Genomic DNA, 18,387 nt, shown 5'->3' on the forward strand with positions numbered 1-18,387 from the left:
TCCACGAAGTGATAAATAAACAGATGTGCTAACGTAAATCAACAAATTTGATGATCCTTTGGAAAGAGTTTATGAAACATTTTAATATTTACCAGGTTTATCTAACTAAATAAGAGTTTTTAAAAGACTTAAATAAATCTTTTACATTTTGGTCCACAATCTTTAAATATCCTGTGTAGTTGTTCATCATCAAAAAATAAATAAATAAATAAATAAATAACATTAAATCTTTACATTGAATAATTTACACTTAAAAGTAATAGTTTAATGCAGCATCCAATATATTGAAAGGATAACTCGTGACGCACGCACCAGCGAAGCAAATCCATTGTCATCAATATTAGCCACTAACCGTGGAAATAAATAATAATGTGTTGTTTCGGAGCGTGATATCCAACGTGCAAGAAGATGAAAACAATTTATCGCCGAATTTTGCATCTGTTACGGTCAATTGAAATGATTTTGTTTTTCAAATATTCACCAATTAAACGCTATTGGGATGAAATTCTATGAAATTGGTTAGTATCGTGCACGTAATCTTACACGGATGAAGGAATGTCCACGGCTTGAGCACCATAACTCTATTGTTAGCATTGAAATGCATCCGTTTGGATATTTTTGTTGTACGGTTGTACTTGTGGGTGAGTGTTTTTGTACTGTGATTCTCAGAATTTTATTTATTTTTTTATTCTATGACCTACTATTTTTCTCCCTACAAGTTCCACTCGTGTTAAAAATTTGTTTTCAGAACTAAATATTGCTGGAAATTAAAAAATGTTCTTTTTCTACACGTTCTGCTACTTTTTGAGATTGCAACAGATAAAAAGAATACAATAGTTTTCCCTTAGGTTAGTCGGTCGTCCTTCTCCTTTACGCAAGGCACGAAAAAAAACAAAGGAACCAACCAGGAAAGAAACCATGACTCAGGTTGATTTGTTATTGCACCTCACCCAGCCAGCTTGGTCAACTAAGCGGGTAAAAAAGCACTTGCACTGCAACGTACACTTTTCTTTGCTGTCCTCATTTCCACCATTATCGTTGCAGCACAAAACGTTCATACGCTCTCCCGCACTTACGACAACGCTTTTTCTTCGCTACCCATTACGAGCGTTTAGCAAGAAGCGGTTATTGTTTAGTCATTTGCCCTTTTTTGCACTCCGTTTGCGACGTTCCTACCGGTTTGCCACCATCGTGCTCATGATTCTTTCTATCCGGTGCCGTACTCACGGATGGGACACGAGCGTATCCTTACCGTTGGACGGATATCCTTTCCCTGTTATCCCCCGATGGCTACGTGCTGACGCTGACCGGCAATGGATAAATGTAGCCAAAGTAATAATGAACCATTTTCGCGTCAACCGGGCGCTAATGGAACGTCACAAAACGCTGTCACAGTGAACGCTTTTTTCCCGCACCGGGAACGACAAAAGCACGTGCCGTTGTTCAGTGGTTTAAATGTTGTCTGCTGGGTTGTAACCAACCGGATGGACGTGGGATGGTCCTAAGGTAAACCGTGTTACCTCGTGTTTAATGATGTTTTATGAGTTAAAGGTGCATTCAATTTGAAACGATTCGAAGCTTCAAAAAATTTACTATTGGTTTATGGTTACGTTATTTCTGTGCAAAATGTGATATATACATATGAGGAATTTGATAAAGAACTTAATTTATTTAATTATTAAAATAACATCTGGTTGTTGTGATATATACAACGCCTCAAACTATCCAATGTGGTAAAAAAGATTCACCAGGATTAAATTATGGTATTAAATTTTGCATTATGGACATTATTTAGGCACTTATCTCTTAAAGGTCACTTGACAAACGATAGAAAAACATAATTTAAATCCTAGACGTAACACTCGGTTTCTATGTTTCTTGAAGTATCCGGAACCGATCGAAGCATATTGCGCATAGAGACAAGGAGGCCACAACTATAGCTGTAAAATGTGATGCAAAGGATTTGGATCGCGGTTAAGACTCTTGCTATGGACAGGACCTTTCTCAAAGACTAATCAACAACGAAGTGTCTGAGAACACCCCGTCAAAAAAAGGTCTAGGTCATTCTCATGATAAAGAACCTAGCATTGAACAGGACCTACATTGTCCTGTTCCATGTTCGCTTACCTTCTGACGGAACAATACGGTACAATACAACCGAGATCACACGGGTCTCCCAACGAAAGAGGAATTGTTTTCTGTCAATTAGTTCTATGCAATGCAGCCTGGCGGATCTACACGAATAAAACAAAAATTCTATCACTTATAAAGTGCAATGCCGCGAGCAACGGCTCAATCAAGTTATTGCTATGAGCCTTGTGCGCATTGTCGTAAGAGAGTGCTAGAATCGTTTATGATTTCTCTCGGCTTAGGGCACGAAGCAAGGAATCAGTGCGAGTGCCTATGATATAAAGGCTTGAAGAGAAAGGGCAAAGGCTCTTAGCAAACTACAGTGAGAAGACAGACAATTTTTAACGCATTGTAAGTTTACTCTCTTTTCAAGCGCCATCAGTGACTAGAATTAATTTAACCTAGAGCAGATTAATAAGTCCTACGTAAGTAGAGACAGCCCGGATGGGATCATTTATTCGATTTAACCGCAGCAAGCTCCATTCTGGTACACCCAAAAACCTTAAAAAATAGGCTCGAGCCATCAATCCGGCCATAATGCAATCTTTTCCATATTGACTTGTAATAAGTACTTAAGGTTATAGCATAGCAAATTGAATAATTTTTTTATCACACTTAGTAATTGTTTGCCCAATTCATCAAACAAACAAATTGCCAATAACGCGCCTTTAATGTCTTTCAGTGTCACACAAACTGTGCACTAGACATCAAACAAAGCATCGTTCAGACAAACATAACCGAAATGCCGATCGTTTCCTTTACTTACGTGCGAAACATCGTCCTCCATTTGTCGCCAACGATCTTGCACGTGAAACGCTTGCCATCGTTGGGTGTATCGCAAGGATAAATTAATAGTACGCGACTTGCGAGGTTGCGGTAGGTGCACAGATCAATGTGTGGTGCCACACACATCCCACACATCTTCATGTATTCGTCGAAATGATGCGGAAAATGATCTGGCCAAAACGACTGATTGTGTGGCCGCTTCTCAACCGCTGGTGCCAGGATAGACTGCTTGTCCGCTAAGCGTTTAATGGCGCTTGAGGCCATTTTCTCACCCGTGGTCATGAATTAAAACGCATCAACATCCCGAACACGGACGCACAAGAAGCGACACCCCGATAAGGGACATCGATTGTACCGTGTGATGTGCCGAGAAGTTGAGGCCATTTATTACCCTCTCCATCCTTCTCCCACGCGTCGTCCTATACCGTGCACGGCATAGGCGGTGACAAGAAGTACGCCGTACAGTAGATGAATAAAATGCAGAGAAAAAAAAACAGTCGTCCATGCCAGCTGCCGGGGGAAGTCAGAGCAAGAAAAATGGCCTCTGCGCGACTTGCCACACACACACACACACACACTACTGATGGGTGGACATGTGATGCCGATGTGCCCATTTCTGGCAGTGACGTACGAGTGTCGGGCAATGATTCGTTAATAAATTATGTGCTTCCTGGTTTTGTGGGCTCTCCGGCCGGTAGACTAATGGTTCTGCAGTGCCCGATGAGACGCAAAAATGAACCTGACCGACCGACACTGCCGGGACAGTTTGTGTGGCTAGCTGTTGATTATCATCGTGATTCGTTTCAGGCTGTGTATGAGTTTTTATGTTACTGTATTTTGTTTTTTGTTTTTTTTTTCATTCCTTCAACTCTTGTCGCTCATTTTACGCAATCATTTCCTTCTCCCCCCCCCCCCCCCCCCCCCCCTGTACATACAATGTTGTTTGTGCATACCGTACGGGAGGCGGTTTTCTAGCGACGGCTTCATCATCTCGATGGCACTTGACTTGATTATGATTCCCGTTGATTGTTATGCACACACGCGCGCCAGTCCCAGCGGACACGGCTGTGAGTCATTAAATGCTCCGTCCAGAAAACCACACTCACCGGACAAGTGTGCAATGAAGTGGACATACTGGACTCACTGTGGTTTGAATCTGTCGACTTTGTTCCCAGACCCTGTACCGGAGATGGGACCACTAAAAGTGTGATTACAATGATCGCACCCATTACGGAAATTATGGATATTAATTATTGATTAAAATGGAAGCGTATGCAAAACGGGCATGCATGTGTCAGCGGGCCTCTTGAGGTAATTTGAAATATGCTCGATGGTGGATTTGCTGGTGTAAATTATTGCTCTTCAACTCTCGGCTACGACGGCATGCGCCACGTTCTATTTAAATTAATGTACTATCGCTCTGGAAGCGCTTTATCAAAGCAGATGATCAGGATTATGTTTTGCAAATTGTTTTGTAGTGAGGCTTGTTACGGTCGTTGCTTTTCCGATGATACTTATGCTTTACAATACAATACAATACAATACAAATACAAAGTCATCTTGTAAAATACAGCATACATAACACTCTGTGCTGCGTAATTCCAAATTTCTAATTATCTTCATCCAAATTTCATACTCAAACTCTAAAACGAAATCTCAAATCTAAAACAGAAAAATAAAAATTTGAATAAATCACGTCTAGACTCTCAAGACGACAGGTAGGAATCCATTCATTGCAAAACCGATTTCCCACTGTATTTAAAATATTGCATTCAAAAACCCCGTGAAGATTTAACTCTCATTTTTTTGCAATTTTTCTTTTAAAATTTTTCCAACACCCCTCATTCCCCTTTTTCATTGGAATCTAAACATAAAACTCATATCTACAAACAAAAGTAAATACATGTTACAATAAAGTTAACTTCTCTTTTTCGTCTTCTAACTGCTAACTTCATAAAAAGACGAGCTTCATTTTCTGGCCGTGAGTGTAAAAACTTTCTACCGCACACGCAATTGAAATCCTTTTACACCGTAACGTACCAGCAATACCAGATGGTTTGAAGTCTTGTTTGAAAGCGTCTTTTGCTTCCTCTCCGACTTTATTCCATTGCTGTGCGCATTAGAATATACCTAAAGCAGCAGCGAAAGGATTACATGCCCTCGGGATGCTCGGACAGGATTTGTCACTATTTTTTGCCCCGTCAGTCGTCTAACGAAACGCCAACAAATTGAATTTCTTACTCCATCCAGACAATGGAGGACTCCTAAGCCCGCCCAAGGGAAAAGCGTTGCCCGAGGTGGACGGAAAAAAGGGATGATTGTGGTCGCGAAAGAATGTGAATTCATTTGCCTCCCCTGAGGGATGGTGAATGTTGAAGAAGTGTAAGCGTGTCAGGAAACAAAACATGGGGAAAAACGACACCAAAAGCGTTGCTGTCGCAAAAATACCCACCAAACAGATGGTAAGCCATTGAGGTCAAATGAACCACCCCAGTTCCTTTTTAAAGGAAAACAAAATGGTTTGCAGATGGAATAGAGAAGCAAGAAAGAAAGCAACCAGACAAACCGCAAATGTACGCTGGCTGGTGCGTAAGCGGGTTTTGCACGACGATCGTGGCACATTTGCTTTCTCACCGTGCATGTCGGGCTTTTCATGCTACTGCCTATCTGTACTATGGGTACGAAACGGGCTCTTAATCTTGGTGGTGAGCATAGACAACAGCCCTTAGACAAGCCGTCCGTTATGGGCAAAAGTAAAAGCGATGCTAATGCGGTATGCGTGCAAATTCTATCTCTCCTTCACACACAAACACTCAACACACCGAAAATGAATATTCATGGAAGCACAATAAATTTCGCCGCAAAGTTAATAAAAATAGATTTACTGACGCGCAAACTGGTACAGAAAATGTCAATCGGAGGGAAACACGGTTTGGTTTCAACGCCTAGCGTGGCAAAAAGCAGCGGCTTATCTTATTTGCTTTTCCCCCAAAAGACACAAGCGATTGACGGGTCTAGAGTGAGAGCGTTTCTTCCAGCTTTTTCACCAACTGTTGGTTTGTTGGGGTGCATTTAAGCACGATTGTCAGTTGAAAAGGTACGTCAATCGGAGTGTGCTGTAGACCGGTTTGCAAGTATTTTCTCTATCCTTCCTTGCCACATTCGTTGGGGAAAAAGATTGTGCTCAGTGGAAGCAGCAAATAATACACCTCAGCCTCCGTTATTGAGAGTTCAACAAACACCTGGCTAGGTGCTGAATGCAACGATTCTTTTGCAACCACAAACCGACTCCATCAATCCAGTTCAGCGGCATTTCGAAATGTAGTTCACGTACACTTTTTTCATCGAAGATGCATTCTTCGTTTTCTTCCACACTTACCCATAATTGTGTACCATATCCGCTTGTACAAACATACCGTGCAGTTTAAGAAAGGAGACGATTTGGTTGGAATTTTACTTTTCCTCATCGTCGGATCTTTTCTTTGCTAAGCTTAGTGATGAAAGTGTTCGTCGATCGTTGGTCGTTGGTAGCATCGATTTAAATCCTACTATGTTCTCTCTTTTATTTTCAGATCGTACTATTGTGACTGCTATCCTGGATTTAGTGGTCCCGATTGTGGTGATGGTCCGCTCTGTAAGGACGCGAATGTTTGTGAGAATGGTGGCACGTGCAAGTAAGTGTTATGTAGCTAACGATTTGACGGTTGAGAACCTGTTTGGTTTGTTTGCGTCTTTAAACAGGATTGGTGATTTTCAAACCATACAAATATAGAGGAAAGATTTAAATGTTTAAAAATCTAAATCTGGAGGTTGTTGCACTGTTTTCATTTTTTGTGCTATTGCAATGAATTCATTTCATTTATATCTTTTTTGTTACCATTTGAAATAATTTTTTAAAACCATATAAAACATTATCTGTCGAAATTTCAAATCATGGTAAATAATTTTATAAGATACTTTACTGATTTTTAAAAAATATTCATGCAATAACGTTTCAATTTTTTTTTGCCAAAATATCTTGTGTGTAAAAAAAAGCTTTAACTCGATGAACATCTCTGTAACAATTCTTATTCAAAAAGGCACCTCCGTCGTGCAAATAATCCCTAACATGTTGATAATTATATACTAGCAAAACAATAATAAGAACCGCCACATATTCACACAATCACTTTGACACAGCTTTCAGCGCTAAATGCATGCTTCATCATTTTACACTTTATGAGATTGTCCTTTTGCCACCTACAGTCCATGTCAACCACACAACTGTACTGCAATATTAATGGGCGTATCACAGCGCCACCTTCCCAAAAACCCGTTTCATGCCATCTTTATTGTGTGTTTGTGTGGCGTAAAGTAGCAAACCTTCGCTCATTAACAAAACATAGGCGCTAAACAGAGCTTGTCATTCTACTGCTTTTCAGGCACATCGGTGACAACGCCATCATCTGCATCTGCCCGGTTGGATTTAAGGGCAAACGGTGTGAGATCAACGAGTACGACGAGGTCACAGGTAAGCTTGCCGTCGACAAACATCCTTCCCATCTACCCATCTACCCGTACTTCTCCATACTCACTCATCGCTGATGCATTGACGATGGTGAGGTATCGTCTTGCTCCCATTCCACCCGCATACTAATTTTCTTCCACCCGTGCCCCACACAGCACATTTCCTCGAAAATGTGCAAGAAATTGCTGATGAAAGAGGATTTTAATTAATTAGCCACTTTAACGACTGTCATCTTGCCACGATTATCTTACTTCTTGTGAACCAGTTTGCTGTTGCTGCTAGGCTGTTTGAGCACTGAACGGTAAACAGTCTAGTGATTTTCAATTATACGTGAAAAGTTGAGCGCTTAGGGAGATTCGCTTGTCTGCTATTGATTGTTTGCCAACAAGAAAAATTACAAACAAGATCAAGGAGTAGATGCCACGTTTTTAACATATTTACCTATTTTTTAATAATTTTACCCACCATCTTTAAAGTACCATTGTACCTTAAAACTACGGAAAATGGTGCGATACTTTCATTGCTAATGGATGATCTTTCACCCCAACCGAGCGTTCAAAGCTTTCTTATCGTCTTAGATTGAAAATCCTTAGCACACAGGTGCGTATCGTCATCATCGCACGTATGCTTTCCATCATGTATCGCTTACTGAAAACAATATCTGGCACTGAAAGTACCATGCGGCACAGACCTTCTCACCCTTGTACAGGGAAACGGAGCTCCGGACAAAGGGTGCCAACTTGTCATATTAATAAAAGCTGTTCTCAATCATGTTGCTCAACTGTTAAACCATCCCATCTCTGCCACACTGATCCACCAACTTACTTGCTGACCTGAATTTCATTGAAAGTGTTTGTATGTTCAAAAAACACGCACCCACCTGCTGGAGAACGTTTCCGTACAATGCCACATGAAAATGGAGGCGCCCGGTACTTCACACTGGCCGGAGCTTTATTCAGCTTAGAAGCATCGGTCCTTCGGAGTACCTTCCCTGTGTACCATCGAAAGGAGGGAAAAGTGGCCTTTGCTTCCCTTTGCCATCTGGGGGAAACGAACGATTAAACGAAAATTCCGATCGGGGCTGGAAAATCAAAAGGAAAATCCTAGGGTACAAAGTTCGTGGAAGCGTACGCCGGCAGCTGTGTGGAAGGAAAATGTCAGAAAATAATTTTGAAAACGAAACGAAATTGATTCTTATCTTTAATTAAATCAGCCCTCCAACGTTCGGTACCGGGCGAGTGCTTAGTACTTAGACACCCAAGGGGCTTGTGCGCTTATTGAGCACTTCCCGCCACCTGTCGTATGGGACGACTTTCGGGTCGTTTTTTGGGGTCGGTTGTTTCGGTCCAGTGGTTAGGATTGCTGCTTGTTACATGTACACGAGTGCGTTGGTAGCTTTGCTTTCGTCCGTCCCGTTCTTATCAGAGAGGAATACATGTGCTTGGAAAAAAAGATTTTTACGAAAATAAAAATTAAGGGTCAAAGTAAGGGTACCTATCCACCCCGATGCTGAAGGAGGCTTTGGGCTTCTGGATGATTTTGTGGCTGAATTATGGTTTGATAAGAACATTTTTAGCAAGACAGTATCAAATTTCCGGACAAGTATTAAGACAGGCCCAACTATTAAAAGCGTCCTATTAAGCAACGGTAAAAGCAGTACATAAACTGATCATTAAAACTGACCAGTGTCTTGTTGACGAATTGTTATGTATATTCAATATATATTAATATTTTTCTTGAAACAAAAGCCTCATACTAAAATTGCATAAACATGCAGCATGTTATCGTTATACTGCACAAAAACGCAACCCTCCCCAATATTGTGTAACATTTTCCGACACATGTTCTGCCCTTTTTCATCCCTCCAAAGCATTCATTACCATGCTGAAAAGGAAAAAAAGCACCCAAAAGAACCTGCTCCATGTTGATGGACATGCGAGACTTTCTAATTTCGCACCGGTTCGGTGTAATGGACGATGATCAAAGTTGTAAGCGAATGGAGACTGGTCTCACTTTGAAGCAATTAACTTGATTTAGTGCATTACCATTTCGCCAAGTGGCGGATCCCGCTCAGTAGCACCGCTGCAAAACTGTGCGCTCGAAATCAATCTAATCCAGCGCACACCGTTGCTTTAATTGAGTGTTATTTTATTGATTGACTTGAAACGGTCCACTCATTAAGCGGCAATTAGTGATGACGAATGGTGGTCGACTGGTAGCTCTCTCGTACTTGTGCGCAAAAGTCATCGCGCGGACGAATGATACGAATCATTGATCTTCATTAATTAAAATTAATGTGCACATCGTTGCTGCTGAATTTAGACGGTGCGTTGCTATTTTAATCGAAATTCTAAAATTGGGTATCATCCATCCATTATTTTAAATTACAGCTTTAAACGGAACGAGAGAGAGTAAAGCTGCTACAAGACGCTCTGACAGCGATAGCAATAGGTCGTGTCGATTTCTAGATGAATGCATACCATTGTAAAGGATTATGATCGGTTTTTTTTCATGCATACATAGCATTCAATGTTGTTACATCTACAGCACAAGGAAAAAGTTATCAATATGTGTGACCAAATACCACTTTAATTCAATTTTTTATTCAAAGAAACGCACGTTAGGAATCATCAGGTTCTGTATACAATATGTACAATCCCTTAGCCTTTATTTATCAAATATGATCTTACATTATTGTTATGCCACCTGGGCATAATGTGTCAACGCCGGGGAGGATGTTATGCCACCTGGGCATAATGTGTCAACGGTATGTTTTTTGGGAATGGTTTTGGGCAACGAACAGTAATGTCACACATACATGGAAATACATAGAAATCAAGTAGTGAACTGAGCGAACGGACGTGTTCTCCTTTTGCTCCGAAATTCCTCCTTTTTTTTCTCCTAATACAGTCCACTCGAAAAGGACATTGTGGTCCTACGGAACCGGATGCGAAAACCAGTGTAGTGTTTCGCGTGTTATCGGTGTATGGAACATCCGCGATCGGGTGTTAGCGGCGTGACAGTGCGTCGCTACTGTGAAGGAGTAGCACTAGCCGGAAAACAAAGTACCGTGATTCGGAAAGTGTGATGCGTTGGAAACTGCTACAAAGCTTTCCACTTGACTAAGGAAGATCCGCGATCGGATCTTAGTGACGTGACAGTGCGTTGCTACTATGCAAAGGAGTAGCACTAGCCGGAAAACAAAGTACCGTGATCCGGAAAGTGTGATGCGTTGGAAACTGCTACAAGGCTTTCCACTTGACTAAGGAAGATCCGCGATCGGATCTTAGTGACGTGACAGTGCGTTGCTACTATGCAAACAGAGTAGCACTATCCGGAAAACAAAGCACCGTGATTCGGAAAGTGTGATTCGCCGGCATTCCTCTCGATAAAGGCATTCTGCTGATCGAAGGTAATCCGCTCAATAACAGAACATTGAAACATTCGCGAAAACCACGTGTGATTGGCGTGGCGTGGGTTTGCCAAAAGCAAATGGCGGACCGGCACAAGTGAAGGTGTGTGAATGTAAAGACAATGCAATCACCGTTTACTCGGTCAAAGAAAGTGAAACGATCACCGATAAAACGTACGACTCCTTCAACAATACCAACACAGTCGCAACAGCAAGAAGTGAAGAAGGTTTCCAACAAAATGGAGGCCCAACTACAAGCTTTGGTGAAGCAGCGAGAGGGAGTGCGCAACAAGCTTAGTCGTGTGTGTGCATCCTTATGGGATAGTGATGGGCAACCGAATGCCAACGTAAAAAATGTGCGCTTCCTACAGCTCCAAGAAAAGGCTTTGGCAAACATGTACAATGAGTGCAACGAAATTCAAAGCAAAATCTACGAACTGTCCCTCTCAAAAGAAGAAGACGAACAGCAGAACAATCTGTACATCGATTTTGAGAGAAAGTTCAACGAAGTTTCGTTGAAATTAAGTATGTGTTTTGATGCCGTGCCCAAACGTGAAGCAACTCTTTCAGTTGTGCCATCGACCTCGCATGAATTTTCGCCTTATCTGCCACCGTTAAATGTTCCCTTACCAACATTCGATGGTTCATACGAGAAGTGGTACGCATTTAAAGCAATGTTCACCGCTGTGATGAACCGATACAAGCATGAGGAACCCGCGCTGAAACTGTTCCATCTCCGGAACAGTCTTGTCGGAAAGGCAGCAGGTATCATTGACGAAGTGTTAGTGAACAACAACGACTATGAAGCCGCATGGAAGATCCTTGCGCAACGGTATGAGGACAAACGTGTGGTCATAGAAAAACACATTGACAATCTTTTTGGCTTAACAAAGTTTAGTCGAGATAACGGTGCTAATCTGCGTAAGGTGATCGATACTTGCAACAAGAATGTTGATGCATTGAAGCATCATAGCCTTTTGGTTGAAGGTCTTGGTGAACAAATGTTAGTGAAGCTCATAACAGGAAAGATGGACAAGAAGTTACAGGTTGCTTGGGAAACGAAGCAAAAGAAGAACGTGTGCTCATCGTACGCCGCATTAGTAGAGTTTTTGGAAGAACAGTGCAGAATTTCCGAGATGGTCGACATAGGCGTGAAATCATCGACGGAATCTATTAAACCAAAAACAGTGACAAAAACATTGGTTGTTAGCGATTCCAATCAGCAAGCGAAATGTACAGTGTGCAGTGAGGTTCATGAACTTAGAAACTGCGAACGTTTTAAGAGTAAGAGTGTTAGCGAAAGGATTGACGTTGTGAAAAGATCTGGCGCTTGCTTCAACTGCCTGTCGAATGGTCATCGCATCCGCACATGTCGGTCAGGTTCTTGCCGTCGATGCGGCAAGAAGCATCATAGCTTACTCCATGAAGATCGTTCAAGCCATGTTCCCGATCGTGTAGCGCCAACAGCGTTAGCAGAGAATCCAAACTTGCCTGCTGAACCACCGACAACTCTATGCACCAAGGAAATGTATCCTGAGAGACAAACTGTTCTCTCGACCGCAGTGGTATTAGTAGACGGTTTGCGTAATACTCCTTACCCGTGCCGAGCGATTCTGGATTCGGCTTCACAAATGAATTTTGTTACTGAACGCTTTGCTAATCTTCTTTCTTTGAGAATGGAATCCACTGACGTCATAGCTAATAGTTTGAACGGTAACAAAACCCGTTTAAGCCGTAAACTGCACACAACGATTAGGTCTCGTGCTGGTGACATCGTAGCGGAAATTGAATTCTTAGTGATCCCACGAATTACTGGTGAGCTTCCGTCCAAGTCTTTTGATATATCACAGTGGCCCATCTCGAGCGAACAGGTGCTGGCCGACCCTACCTTCAACAGAAGAGGACCTGTCGATATGTTAATTGGCGCTGAATCGTTCTGGGATCTAATGCAAGATGGCCGATGCGATCTTGGTTCCAATCGACTTGTGCTGCAAAATACGAAACTAGGTTGGATTGCTGGCGGTGTGATTAGGAGCGACACGACTATCATTGCACGTACACTTTGCAACACTACGGATGATGAGCCGCTTACGGAACTACTGAGGAACTTCTACAAGGTAGAATCCTGCGACGAGCTCCGCCCTTCTCCGAAGGCGGACGACGAGGTGTGTTTGGAACATTTTCAACGCACACACGAGCGAACGAAGGAGGGTCGTTATGTGGTCCGACACCCTTTCAACGAACGTAAACGCGAGCTTGGCGACTCGCGTGAAATGGCACTGCGACGATTTCTGGCGCTGGAGCGAAAACTCGAAAAGCAGCCCGACCTGAAGGAACAGTACTCACAGTTCATCCGAGAGTACGAGCAACTAGGACACATGCGTGAGATTGTGGAAGCACCAAACGAGGACCCAGGGTCGGTGTTCTATCTACCTCACCACTGCGTGCTGAGACCTTCGAGCACTACAACTAAACTACGAGTCGTGTTTGATGGATCAGCAAAGACGTCGACGGGTGTATCCATCAACGACGTTTTAATGACTGGACCAACAGTCCAAAACGATCTCACTGCAATTCTTCTTCGTTTTAGAGGGTTCCAGTACGTTTTCACACTGGACATTCCCAAGATGTTTCGTCAGGTGAGGGTCCATCCGGAAGACACGAGGTACCAGCGAATCTTTTGGAGGTACAACCGGAACGATCCACTAACAGTACAAGAGCTGCTCACTGTTACCTATGGATTGGGACCTTCCCCGTTCCAAGCAACCATGGCGCTTAAGCAGGCAGCTAACGATCATCAGGGCGAGCTCCCGAGGGCTGCCGAAGTAGTTAACAAGGGAACATACATGGACGATACGTTAACGGGAGCTGATACACTTGCTGAGGCATGCCAACTTCAACGAGATTTGACAAAACTGCTAAAGAATGCTTGTTTCAGTGCTCATAAATGGTGTGCTAATCATCCTGATATCGTTGCAGGAGTAGCAGAAGAACTTAGAGGAACTTCTTTCGAAGTTACAGACAACACCTCCAAGACGACAGTGAAGACTTTGGGTGTTACATGGAATCCGCTTGAGGATTGGTTTTCGGTGTCTGTTCCTGATTTCGACCACTCACAAGAAATGACTCGGCGAAGGCTCCTGAGTCAACTGGCCAAGATTTTCGACCCGCTTGGATTTTTTGGGCCAGTTATCACCTACGCGAAGCTGATTTTACGTGAAGTCGGCGAACTTCGGATAGATTGGGATGACACAGTTCCTACCGAAGTTAATGAGAAGTGGCGAAATTTCCGAACTGAGATGACAGCGCTGAGGGAAGTTCAAGTTCCGAGATGGATTTCCTGGAAGAATGTGCTCAAGCTAGAACTGCAAGGGTTCGCCGACGCATCTGATCAAGCTTATGGTGCCTGTTTGTACGTGCAGGGTTATTTCCCGAATGAGGAGCCCAAGATGCAATTGATCTGCAGCAAATCTCGAATCCTACCGAAGAAACGGAATCCGAAGCAGAAGGCCCTCACGACCCCTCGAGCTGAACTGATGGCGGCATTGTTACTTGCTAGAATGGTTGTGAAGTTCCTGGACGCTACGGAGCTTAGATTTGAATCTGTTCATCTCTGGAGCGATTCAAAAATCGTGTTGTGTTGGCTCAAGAAGTCCCCTGACCTGTTGCAAACGTACGTATCAAATAGGGTAAGTGAAATCCAACAACTCAGCCTATCTTTCCTTTGGCATTATATTTCCACTTACGATAATCCGGCCGATTTGATTTCACGTGGAGTCACACCGAAGAAATTGATGAAGTCTACGATGTGGTGGCAGCCTCGGCCACTACAACCCATCGTCAAGAAGGCGGACTATACGGAAATTCCGGACAACGAGCTGCCGGAAATGCGAGCTGGAGTGGCGTTGGCCACTACTGTTCCTGTTGAGCGTTTCCCAATCTTTGAGAAGTTGGGAAGTTTCACGAAAATGGTTAGGAGTATGGCTTACTTGGTGCGTCTCGCTAGGTTTATCAAGTCACGCAAAGGGGAGGTGATAAAAGGTCAACTCACAGCAACAGAATTACGTACAGCGACACACGTAATTATACGAATGGTTCAGCGAGAGGCCTTTCAACAAGAAATTCTCGCTCTAATGGACGATTCGAATACAAATTGTCGACTCAATGGACTAAAGGCGTTTTTGGATCCAGATGATGGTATCATACGAGTTGGTGGAAGAATCAAGCGAGCCATCATACCCTACGATAGTCGGCATCAGATGCTGTTGCCGGCTAAGCATCCTGTCACCGAGGCACTTGTTCGTCAGTTACACATTAACAACTTGCACATCGGGCAAAGAGGCCTGCTTGCAGTTGTACGTCAACGGTACTGGCCGTTGAACGTGAAGAGCACTATCCGTAAGGTGACACGAAAATGCATCGTCTGTTTCAAGGCGAACCCGTTTAAGACAACGCAAATGATGGGTGATTTACCATCGTATCGTGTCCAGCCAGCCCCCGTTTTTTCGGATACCGGTGTAGACTATGCAGGTCCTTTCTCCATCAAGTCATCGACCTCTCGCAAGCCGCAGATCACGAAAGCCTATGTGTGCCTGTTCGTATGCCTGCAGACTCGAGCCATACACTTGGAATTGGTCTCGGACTTGACGACAGACGCGTTCCTTGCAAGCTTGCGGCGGTTTACCAGTCGACGAGGGTACCCGAAATCGATACGATCTGACAATGCAACCAACTTTGTCGGAGCCAAAACGGAGCTGCACGAGCTTTGGCTTATGTTCAAGAAAGAGTGCACCACGAAGAAGATCATCAACTATTGTGCCGACAACGGTATTGACTGGTCGTTCATACCACCGCGAAGTCCGCACTTTGGCGGTATCTGGGAGGCTGGTGTGAAGCAGGTTAAGCACCACATGAAACGTATTGTTGGTGACAGAAAACTTTCCTACGAGGAGCTCTACACGACCCTTACACAAATAGAAGGGGTACTAAATTCTCGACCCTTAGTACCGAGCTCAGACGATCCATCCGACTACACCGCAATCACCCCGGCACATTTCCTGATAGGCCGAGAGATGCAAGCTGTTCCAGAACCCGACTACTCCATCCTAAAGGAGAACCGTCTCTCACGATGGCAGTTGGTGCAATCTATGTTGCAACACTTCTGGAGACGGTGGACTGCCGAGTACTTGCCGGAACTCCAAAATCGGTCGAAATGGCTGAAGCGGAAGGAGATCAAGGTGGGATCGCTTGTACTACTAGCAGACCAGAATACACCACCACTACACTGGCCGCTTGCAAGGATAGTAGCTGCACACCCCGGAGACGACGGTGTGACACGTGTCGTTACCGTTAGAACGGCGAATGGAGCGGAGTTCAAACGCGCAGTTACAGAAGTCTGCTTGCTGCCGTTGGACGAAATTGATAGTTGAAATACTATTTCAACGCCGGGGAGGATGTTATGCCACCTGGGCATAATGTGTCAACGCCGGGGAGGATGTTATGCTATCTGGGCATAATGTGTCAACGGTATGTTTTTTGGGAATGGTTTTGGGCAACGAACAGTAATGTCACACATACATGGAAATACATAGAAATCAAGTAGTGAACTGAGCGAACGGACGTGTTCTCCTTTTGCTCCGAAATTCCTCCTTTTTTTCTCCTAATACAGTCCACTCGAAAAGGACAATTATCTTTCACAAAACTGGTCCCCGATAACCTTCACTTGTACCTATGTTTTATCTGAGCTTATTGAAAATCAATACAGCCCAACGCATCTTAATTCGGTATGAATAATTCAACAATATTGTTTACACACGGTTCGATCGAACTCTCGTTCCAGTTCGTCTGTTGCATTGATAATCGATTGAGTGCTCTCGTTGAACCCATCGGAAAAAATAAGCTTCAATTGAAAGCACTTAGCAAACATCAGACAACTTGTAGTTCTGACCAAAAGTAAGAAACAAAACCACTATGTGAGCATTTGATCTTCGATATGCAACACAATGAACTTTTGAAAATGAAAGCATTTGCTTTTGAAAATGAAAGCAGTTACTATTAATTCGCAACAAGCAAAAGACAGATAACTGAGAATATTTTTGTCAGGAAAATGAAAGAAAAATTTCACCACTGAAGCAAACCAAAGCAATGGAAACGATGAATAAGTTTTGTTTGCACCTGGTTGCCTTGTTTGGCGCTTCCAACCAACGACCAGAAACCGTCCAACATTTACCTCCCCATTGTGTCCATTTCGTGACCCTCAAAACTTTTCCTTTTCCTGCCAGTAACGTTTATAAAAGTCATAAAAATGAATTTCATCCAAAGTTATTAAGATAAAATTCAATAATTTTTATTAAGTTTGTGATATCCTCTCCGGTAGCATAGCAGGTACTTTGAGATCAAGATATTTCAGCCCCTATCGTCCCATTGCCTTTTTGGTTCGATTCGCTAGGGGAGAGCCAATTTTTTCCGCCCCGCTCCACAACGACTGTACCCTCTTCCAGACAACTTTCACCAACGTAAGGTTGGTGGTGGTAACTTTTTTGAAGATGCAGTGTAAAAAACAGGAAAATAAAAAACCATTCTGTGGATCCGTTCGAACCAGCTGGTCTCAGGTAGCGGCGTCTTTACTATTGGAACCAAATAAAGCTAAAAAAAACGTACTAAAAACCAACGCTTCTTCACCATAAAGCATGGCATCTTTCCTTGTGTAGAAAATGTTGCGTGTACGTTGGACGAAAAGCTTGAATGGCAAACGCTCAGCTGAAGAGAGCGGCAAAAAGTTTTCCACCTCTTCAGCGCTCTGAAAAGTGGCCCGGGACGATCGAAATCGAGTTTCGTTTCGTGGTGGGTGGGCGAAATTTATGCCACTCAATGGTGACATTCACGATGCAAAAAGCATTGGAATACGGCGAGAGAAAAGTGAAAAAGAAATACCGGTAGCATACCTCGTCAACCACTTCACATTGTGGCACTTTTGCGTTCGCTGAATGGACGGGAATAGTATGTTCGTCCTGATGGTTAGTGAATTGTGTGATTTACCTGTACCCCGAGTGTGTGGTTCTTGTCGTTCATCGGTAGCACTAGAAATGTTTCAACCTCGAAATAGAATTTTATTTTTATTACCTACCGTATAATTGAAACTAGTTTCAATAAACCTTGCTATGGTCTGCGTTCGATTTTTCAACAACGTTTTGTAACCATAGCGTATCGTTCTGTTCTCGATTGGCATACTTCAATACACAAGGGAGGGAATTGGCGAGCTTTGGGAAAAATCGAAACTGCATCAATATCAATATTTTTACCAAGTACCCAAGCGGTTGTAATTGCTTTCGTTGCAGAATTTTACGCATTAGTCTAGCGTGCTATCAATTTTGAAATAAAATCGTATACTAGACATCTTTAAACCATATTTCCGGTATGCGACCTGCTCTACGTTTACTTATTTCGTCCGGGCTTAAATGCACGTGCTGTGCATTGGTTTTGTGCTGTCCCGTTTCAAGAGAGTCCTTCATGTGGGCCGTACATTAATAGGAAGGTACTTAAGAAGGTACAT

General features: G+C 43.1%; 2 protein-coding genes across 2 annotated transcripts in view; one reads left to right on the forward strand and one right to left on the reverse strand.

Moving 5' to 3' along the window:
• LOC126564828 (protein pygopus) overlaps positions 1-18,387 on the reverse strand; it is a 341,232-nt gene that overhangs the window by 136,470 nt on the left and 186,375 nt on the right. The window lies entirely within an intron of this gene.
• LOC126565780 (uncharacterized) overlaps positions 1-18,387 on the forward strand; it is a 136,743-nt gene that overhangs the window by 8,837 nt on the left and 109,519 nt on the right. Inside the window, exons 2-3 of the mRNA XM_050222988.1 lie at positions 6,489-6,590; positions 7,338-7,426. Coding sequence (XP_050078945.1) covers positions 6,489-6,590; positions 7,338-7,426 — 191 coding nt within the window. The remainder of the gene's footprint in view (positions 1-6,488; positions 6,591-7,337; positions 7,427-18,387) is intronic.

Source organism: Anopheles maculipalpis, chromosome 3RL (assembly GCF_943734695.1).
Source record: "Anopheles maculipalpis chromosome 3RL, idAnoMacuDA_375_x, whole genome shotgun sequence".
In the NCBI taxonomy this organism is placed as follows: domain Eukaryota; kingdom Metazoa; phylum Arthropoda; class Insecta; order Diptera; family Culicidae; genus Anopheles; species Anopheles maculipalpis.